The sequence below is a fragment of the Capsicum annuum genome, chromosome 6 (genome assembly GCF_002878395.1).
Source record: "Capsicum annuum cultivar UCD-10X-F1 chromosome 6, UCD10Xv1.1, whole genome shotgun sequence".
Classification (NCBI taxonomy): Eukaryota; Viridiplantae; Streptophyta; class Magnoliopsida; order Solanales; family Solanaceae; genus Capsicum; species Capsicum annuum.
In genome coordinates this window covers 223,988,647-223,997,735 of record NC_061116.1, presented here as the reverse complement: position 1 = coordinate 223,997,735, position 9,089 = coordinate 223,988,647, and the positions used below count along the sequence as shown (strand labels likewise).

At 37.5% G+C, this 9,089-nt stretch overlaps 1 protein-coding gene across 3 annotated transcripts; it reads right to left on the bottom strand.

Moving 5' to 3' along the window:
- Nucleotides 1-228: 228 nt before the first annotated feature.
- On the bottom strand, nucleotides 229-8,518 carry LOC107875466. 3 transcript variants are annotated; one of them, XM_016722197.2, is made up of 9 exons: nucleotides 8,170-8,518; nucleotides 3,332-6,646; nucleotides 3,110-3,239; nucleotides 2,874-2,962; nucleotides 2,401-2,624; nucleotides 2,195-2,281; nucleotides 1,956-2,055; nucleotides 1,236-1,555; nucleotides 229-621 (listed from the first exon to the last, which is right to left on the bottom strand). In XM_016722197.2, exons 1-9 carry the CDS (start codon nucleotides 8,260-8,262, stop codon nucleotides 615-617), a joined length of 4,365 nt encoding a protein of 1,454 aa, XP_016577683.1. In that variant the 5' UTR covers nucleotides 8,263-8,518; the 3' UTR covers nucleotides 229-614. The 3 variants fall into 3 exon arrangements, with proteins under 3 accessions (XP_016577683.1, XP_016577684.1, XP_047270119.1); XM_016722198.2 differs by having other exon boundaries at nucleotides 229-618; nucleotides 8,170-8,517; XM_047414163.1 differs by lacking the exon at nucleotides 8,170-8,518 and adding an exon at nucleotides 7,132-7,677.
- Between the last annotated feature and the right edge of the window lie 571 nt (nucleotides 8,519-9,089).

The window sequence follows — 9,089 nt, the reverse complement described above, 5'->3', positions numbered from 1 at the left end:
AATTGCTTGCTTCCATGCAACAACGGGGACAGGTGAATCCAGAATCAGGATTTAGAACGAGGAACAACGGAGCCTGCAAATTTGCTTTCACGCATCTCCAAAACAAAAAAATTGCTTCTCCTGATCAACCAGGTTCGTGAACCAGACAATACATGACTAACTTCTACTCTAGATTAATCAAAGATATTTCCAACATATGCAGTATGGATATACATTGACTCAGCAATATTGGAAGCATGAAATCTGGCTTTATGCATAATTTACTATCAGCAACTAAACGATACAAAATCCGCTGAGGCCAATTTGGACTAATCACTATTACATATATACCAGTCTTGATAAATTTCCTCCTACTTTTTTATATAGCAGGAAACTGAACTTTAAACCTGAACAAAATTTATCAGGTTTTCTAAATTAAAACCCTGTAAAAGATACTCACTGTTCCTCTGCTGGTTTTTCCTCAAAAAATCGCCAGCTTACCGTTGAGTATCACCCCCTTCTGAAATCAGCTTAGTTTTTACTCGACGATATCCTTCCTTCTTAGCTTGATCAGGCAACTATCCTTGCGATGATCACTGGCAAGGTAGGCTGCTACATGATCGATCTTGTTGTTTTCATCTGCTAAAGAATAACAAATGATGTTAATTATGACAAGGATCCAATAACTGAAAAAACCTGTAATTGTGAAATGATGTTTTCTGAAAGAGAAAACTTTTTTGATATATGAATTGTCTTTGATACATGTATAGAAAATTAATTATGATACGTTTATTGTTTTAGTTTGTTCATGAACTAGAGAAGATGTAAGTTGTTCATGAACTAGGAAGATAAAAGAATATCCGGAATTAAATTAAGTGCATGTAATAGACTAGGTACATGCTAAACCTATAAATACTTATGTTGTTTAATTATATTATTTAAGCAAATAGAGTGAAGTAAAGAGGGATCATTTCTTCTCCTAGTATTCAAGAAAGAATTTGAGTGATCGAAAGTGTTTATCCTCCCCTATTTTCCAACATTTGGTATCAGAGTAAAATTCTTAGGACCAATTGTACGTATCATTAAATTCCATCTGAGTGATTTAAACAGTTGGTCCATGCCATTAGTTTAAAAGAAACTACATATCATGTTTCTTGTTGCACTTATTTCTATTCCTCATGGATTTGAACATCATAGCGCTCTGATTAGGCTCTTCTTCAACCCTTTCAATGCGTAACTAAAGAGAGGAAACATACCCCACAGGTCCTTGGTCTGCTGTTGCACAACCCTCAACTTGTGTTGCTTGCAACACCTCGGAAACAGCAACATTTTCATCTGATTCAACGTTGTCATTGCTGTTTGTATTGTCGAAATGTGTTTGCTGGGCTGCTGCAGGGGTCTTTTGAAGGATTTTCTGGCACAGTACAGTACCCTGGAAATCAAGCAAAGTGTAATCAAAGAAGTCTGCTCTCTCTGATCTTTCCACCACCGAGAAACCAAATTTAGTGGTCCATGTGTTTAGGACATCACGGACAGCTGGCAAAACTAGCCTCTCAACTCCTAATTCCACGAGTTTCTGCGCAGAAAAAAAGGAAAGACGCTCAATGAAACAAAAGCAGAAACAGTTACTAATTATATTTGGATTATAAGATTACACTCAAAACTATCATCTGCCTGCATGAGATCACCAATTCACTAAGTCGAATCTGAAACCTTGAGATTGTTACTACCATGGGATAACAAACATTTCCGAATACTAGAAAATCTGTTCCTACTAAATGTAGGTCAGCAACCCCTCGTTGGGATCGCCTGACCATTTTCATCAGCTTAAATACATAGCCTAGAAATATTGAATACGCTGCCATGGTCCATGGATATGTCCCTGCATCAGAAAGAATATACTCGGGCCTCCTTTAGACCTGTTCCTTTGGTTTACCACCACCCCACAGAAGGAGAACTGAAGAACAGATACATACCTTTTCAAGCTCCTTCATTAAAATGCGACACATTCCAAGTCGACGGTACTTAAATTGTGTTGCAACAAGAGGGAGCTCTGCCACCTTTTCTCCATAAACCCTTTGAAATAACAGTAAAAGTATGTATCTATATATATCAGTATAAATTTTGTTTGCTACTTTTAGAATTATGGAGAAGTTTACAAGAGAATAGGACTAGTGGTAATTTGTCCAGAGAAAATATAACACGGGGTACATACCTTACAACCGCTACTGTTATGAGCTCATCATTTCTTTCCAGTAGCACGGTGTAAAAGCCCTTAAAATTTAACCTGTTTAACTCAGACCTGCAATTTCAGATTGTGTTTGTCGTTAGTTGAAGTAGTTAGTGCCCGTTCATTTTTTAACAAGAGGTAATTATAAAGTTGAACCCATGCTTGGACTGTTTTGAAAATCTGAATCTTACCATCTACTGAAGATGACATCTTTTGTGATGTCTCTCCCAGTGAGAAGTTCTTCGACTGGTTCAAAACATTCGTGCATCACATTCAAAGCGACTCTAAGTCGGCTATATATCTCCGCACTGGACTCAGAATCATCAGCTTTTGTATATTTCAACAGTGTCCAAGTGAGGTCATCATCTCCCACTATAACCGATTTTTCCAAAAGGTGATGCATACCCAAAAATATCTGCAATTTTTTTTTTTTTTAAATGCCTTTGGTCAAAAATACTGAGAGAGTTAAAATCCACTGAAAATGGAAACGGCACTAGTTAAGCATGTTATCACTCTTGTTTCTCAGGCATTACATATTTTCCTAGGTTGCAAAACTAAGATCAATCAGATAAACTTCATTTCATTGCACAGTTTACTGGAAGTGCATTCTATAAACTTGTCAACAACTTATAAATGCCCTGTAAGGAAAGCATGCTTCAATTACCAGCTCACATCTCGTGCTACAAAACCAATTTCCTTCAGGAAAATTATCCAGCTCTTCAGTACCCTTGCTTCTCAAGCACCGAGCGTGATCTGCATCGAATCAAATCTTAATCAGTAAAGAAGTACACACACATAAACACAATTCTATATACCTGAGCACAAAATTGTCACGGGATTCTACTGAAAAAGTTGCAAAATATTGTTAAAATATATGAGAAAGATCAAACAGCTACTCACACTTAAGGTCACACTGACAACAAATGAGAACGGAGTTATCTGTAAAGTGGTCTTTGTTTGTATCAAATCTACCCTCGCCACACACCTTACAACAGCATGATGGGCAAAACCAGTCACCATCTGGAACCTCCTGTTTAAGCAATTGGATGCAAAATAAAGCAATCAGCTTTTCAATTGAAGATTAACAAAAAGAAAGACAATATAACAGTACGAAAGAGATACCTTAATCCCAAGGCAATCAGGGTGAAATGAAGAAGGGCATCCATCACAGAGTATTAAGTCACCGCCATAATGGCACACAGAACAAATATAGTCATTTGTGGTAAAACAACTGTCCTCTTTGTTTTGTACACTCAGTTCATCTTTCATCTGCATTTGACACTCAAGAAGAGACCTTCCATCCTCTAAATATATATTTGCTGAAGGTATATTACAACTGTTCCCAGTATGAGCTTCAAAGTTATGAAGACCATAAATTTTTTGGCAGCAATAGCATTTGATTCCTTCACGAGTAATCCGCCCTTCTGCTATTGGATTGCCACACTTTTTTCTGCAATATACTACCTTAGCACGTGGCAAGACCACATTATTGTCTATCAACCAAGATAAAACTGTTCGAGGTGTTTGATTAGAGGAAGAAGGAGCCACCGATCGAGCTCTTTTACCTGATCGCATATCACCATCTCCTTTTCTGAGTGATGGCCTGGATTTTCTCTTGTTTCTTGGTTTTGTTAACAAAGAAATAAGAGGCTCTTCCATTGATAACCTCTCAAATGAATTTTGTGTAGCAGTTGATGGAGAAGACACTCGTTCTGGTACGTGGCTTTCAGCTTCCCACATTTTTACGCACCATTTACAAGCTTTTCGAAAAGAGATAAAACTTTTTCCTTCTGGAGAACGGTAACAACAAAGTTTCTTGTCTTTTTTCCCAACAGAGTAGAATTTCCATCCAGTTGCAGCGAGGTGTTTCTTAGCTTTTAGGGCTGTAGCACTTATCTTCACCCCATGTCTATATGATTTCTGATAGGCAGAAACATCTTGAGATTTCGGTGAACAATAGTCAATTACGGCTTCACGGCAGATTTCAGGCTCAATAATTATTTCTTCAGAAGGATATGGCAACTCTGGCAGCTTGTTGCATGGTTGTGGTCTTTCCATGCAAGCAGACTGGATGGAGTTATCAGTGTCACCATTTAAACTACTTTGTTCAACTGGGGATACCAGTGCACGAGCTTTTGACTCTTCCAACACCCGGCAAGCTTGACTAATTGACTCGCATACATTTCCATTAGGAGCAATATAAAGTTTCTTAATTTTACCAGACTCCCATTTGACTTCAAATTTCCAGCCCGACATTAAGAGATGTTTCTTAAATTCTCTTTTCGAGGAAAAAGATGGCATACGCTTAGCTAGGCAAGGGTTAGGTTCACCAGCCCGCGTCTGCCAATCAAATTTCTTCTTCATTTTAGGAAGTCTTCCCCTGCGATGCCTAGAATTCGCCGAAGTCGGTGGCTCACTCTTGTCACTCTTGTCACTGGACAAAATAACAACAATGTCATCACTTTCTTTATTTGCGGTTGCTTCTGGGCAAGAGTCAAGTTCACCGACCAGTGTCTGCCCCTCGAATTTCTTCTTCTTCGTAGGAGGTCTTCCTCTGCAAGGCTTAGAATTTGTGAGCGTCGGTAGTTCACTCTTGGAACTAGACAAAATACCAGCGGTGTCATCATGAAGTGGCTTAGAAATTTTCCTCTTCTTTGTAGGAGGTCTCCCCCTGCGAAGCTTAGAAATCGGGATAGGCGGTAATTCACTGCTGGTACTGGACAAAATACCAGTGCCATCACTAGGCGGAGGTAAAACAGATAAATCATGTGGTGACAAAGATGAATCTTCTTTTTGACTAGGAGGAATTGACTCACAATCATCATTACCACACAACTGAACATCGTCCGTTGCAGGTGCAAAATTCTCTGAAAAAATCTGCTTTTCAGCAGGTTGATGATGGGAACCAACCTGATCCATAGGCAGTTGAAGACCTCCTGTTTCTGGGCAAGAGTCAGGTTCACTGACGATGGTCTGCCCCTCGGTTTTCTTCCTCTTTGTAGGAGGTCTTCCCCTTCGAGGCTTAGAGTTTGCAATAGGCGGTGGTTCACTGTTGGTACTAGAAAAAATACCAGTGCCATCACTAGGCGGAGCTAAAACAGATGAATCTTCTTTTTGACTTGGAGGAATCAACTCACAATCATCATTACTACACCATTGAACATCCTCCATGGCAGGTGCAAAATCCTCTGAAACAAATTTCTTTTCAACAGGTTGAAGATCAGAAACATCCTGATCCATAATATCAGCAATGTCATCAGTAGGCGGCTTCTTAAATGCCTTAGTTGATGTTGCTTCTGGGAAAGAATCGGGTTCACCAACCACAGTCTGTCCCTTGATTTTCTTCTTTTTTGTAGAAGATTTCCCCCTCCGAGGCTTAGAATTCGCGATGGGTGGTGGTTCAATGTTGGTACTGGACAAAATACCTGTGCCATCACTAGGCGGAGGTAAAACAGATAAATCTTCTTTTTGGCTGGGAGGAATTGGCTCACAATCATCATTACCACACAATTGAACATCCTCCATGGCAGGTGCAAAATCCTCTGAAACAAATTGTTTTTCAAGAGGTTGAAGATTGGAAATATCCTGATCCATAGGCAGTTGAAGATGGGAACAATCCTGATCCATGTGCAGTGTGGCCGCACTATCTAATTTACAAGCGGCTTCAGTAACGGCTGCAATCGAGTTATCAAAATACTTTTGAAGGTCCCGTTCAGCTTCAAAGGCAAGTTCTGAGAATTCGAGCAATTGGCCTCCCTCTACAAAGACCTCTGAGCAGTTCAATTCAGCAAAAAATTGCTTGATAGTTAACTTGGTATTCTCATATACAACTTCCTTCACCAATTTCCGCCAAATATCTGTCGAAGAAGATGTCCACAGCTTGAGATTTTCATCAAACTCATCCTTCAGTTGTACGTCATACCAAATTTGTTTAACTGAGATTAAGAGCGGGTTTGCCTTCTCAATCTCCTCAACCACTTCAAGGAAAATCCAGGAACCACGAGGCTCCCACTCTTCTGTAACCTCATCCCAATCTTGTGAGAGACGCAGCTTACTCACTTGAGCCTTCATTTCATCACCCATTTCTGGAAAGAAAATTCTTCGTTCCTCTTCACCTTCTTCACGGTCAAATATCACACCTTCCCACCAGGCATCTTGATAATAGAAATCTACACACTGTCCATAAGGTAAAGGCCATCTGCCAAATTCACGTTGAGGTGGCAAAGGCCTAATAAAACCAAGATTATGAACTAGCTTTTCATCAGCAGCTGGAATTACCCCATCAACTATAGGAGAAACACTTATAAGTTCTACCAAGTTGCCAGAACCTTTATCTGATACAATGTGATCATATTCTACATGACGAATCAAATAATCACACCTAATCACAACACCCGAGTGCCACGAACCCAAGAACCCATCTTCTACACTCCTCACCTGCATAAATCACAATGCACTAATTAAAGAGGGGAAAAGGGTAAGAGGGAGAAAACAATCTTGACCCATAACACACACTTTATAGCCTTCAAAAAAACCAAAAACTAATAATGGCATCGAACCAACAATTGGAAAGGAAACATTAATCCAGCCCATAGAACTCCCTGATTTTCCTCATTGATGCTGAAAGTGAACTTTGTATGCATAAATCAACAACAAAAATCAACAGACAACAAACCCAGTGTAATCCCACAAGTGGGCTCCGGGGAGGGCAGAGTGTACGCAAGGACTTACCACTACCCCTTAGAAGGTAGAGAGACAGATTCCGAAATACCCTCGATCGAACAAACAGTGAAAAAGAGGCAATTGAACTTTGTATGCACAATCAATCAGCACCACCATCACCACAACAACCAACAGCAACAATAAAAAACCCCAGTGCAATCCCACAAATGGGGTCTAGGGAGATTAGAGTACACACATACCTTTCTTCTACCTTCTCGTAGGTAGAGAGGCTAGTTCGAAAAGATCCTCGACTGAACAAACACCGAAAAAGAGGCAATTGAACTAGGTATCCATAATCAACCCCCAAAAAATTAAACTCCTTGACCACACCCATTTTACTAGTTCTACGTAACATTTCCAAGTCCTTCACTTCATCAACATAAAGCCAAAAACCCACCTCCAACAACCTGGTACCCATTCTATACAAATGTACATCAACAAAACATAGATAAAACAATGTGGGTAAATCAGAATCAACTAAAAGATTGAATTTTTATAAAACATTACTATAACCAATGAAACCTAAAAATCAACAATTCAATCAACCATGTTGTCAAAACCCAAGAAACCCAGAATCAATCAATCAGCAAAACCAAAAATCCACTGTATCCACATTTGTACATATAACATCTATAACAATTCAAACAAATAAACCTCTTTTTCAAAAAATTCCCATTATTAAAAATGCTGATCCACAACTCGGAACTCATAAGCATTTTTTTACTGATTAATCTATATATCTAAATTAATTCCAAAAAATTAAAAATCATATCACAACAGAAAACTAAAAACAAAATTCAGACGTTTCACTCTTTACACACATATATAAATCAAAATCAACTTAAAGATTCAATTTTTACAAAACGTTATAACCAATGAAACAAAAAAATCAGTAATTCTATTAATCATGTCATCAAAAACCCAAACCCCAAAACCCCAAAATTAATTAACAAAACCAAAAATTCTATGCACACACATGTAATACACATGACATGTACAACAATTCAAAAAATCAAACCTCTTTTATAAAAAATTCTGATTACGAATAATGCTAATCAGAACTGAAAATAAAAATTATATATATATAAATTAATTTCCAAAAAGAAAAAAAAACATATCAAAACTGAACACAAAAGAAAAATTCAAATGTTTCACTCCACATAAACATGTTTAGATCAACAAAAAAAAAAAATCAAGAATCAAAAAAAAAAATGAAAAAACAGAGCATTTTTTTCCACCTCAACTTTTTGATCAACATCCAATTTTCGATGTCTTCCTCTATCTGCTTTTCGTTTTCTTTTCCTTAAACGCCGTTCATTTTCGGCCGCCATTGAAAGAGTGATTTTTTTTTTTGTTAATTCTTTTGCAAAGTGCAATGAAAGGGGTTACAGTTTACACTATCAGTTTCCACATTTACAAGAACCTTATTTATGCTTATATATATGCAAAAATTATTTTATCCTATGGCTTTAATTCAATCGCGAATTTGTCGGATTACGTTTGTTGCTTACTAAGCAAAATGTGAGAAATAATTAAGGACACTCAGCTTTGTTACTTCCAGTTTTCTCCCTGCAAAGAAATTAGTGTATATACTTGGAGGGAGTTAACATGCAATACCTTCATTTTTTTGTATCAAAAAGAGTAATTATAGATTGTACTTTATATACTTCATGTAGTTTCTTTATTGATTTACTATATTTTTATGTTTTTTAGTTCGGTTTTTGATACTCGTATTGGGATTTTGAATTAATTTGGGATTATTATATCGAGGGTAGAGTCACAGTGACGATTATAAATTTAGCAGAAACATTTGATCAGTTTGGGTTCGCGCCGTCAGAGGCGGTTATGAATTTAACGGAATTTTCATAATTGTTTTGCACGAATTTTGAATTTCTGTTCGAAATGTACGAAAAATCTTATATGTGACCTGATAAGTACTAATAAAATTGTTACGCATAACTCGTTTGATTTTTGATACTTGTTTTGAAACTTTCAATTAGTTTGGACTTGTGTTGTCAAGGACGGATCACAATGACGGTTATGAAATAATTATAATTTAATAATTTGGCGCGAAACTTATATTTGTTTTTAATTAATTTGAGCTTGCGTTGTGAGTAGCAGAGTCACAGTGACGGTTATAAATTTAACAGGATTTTAT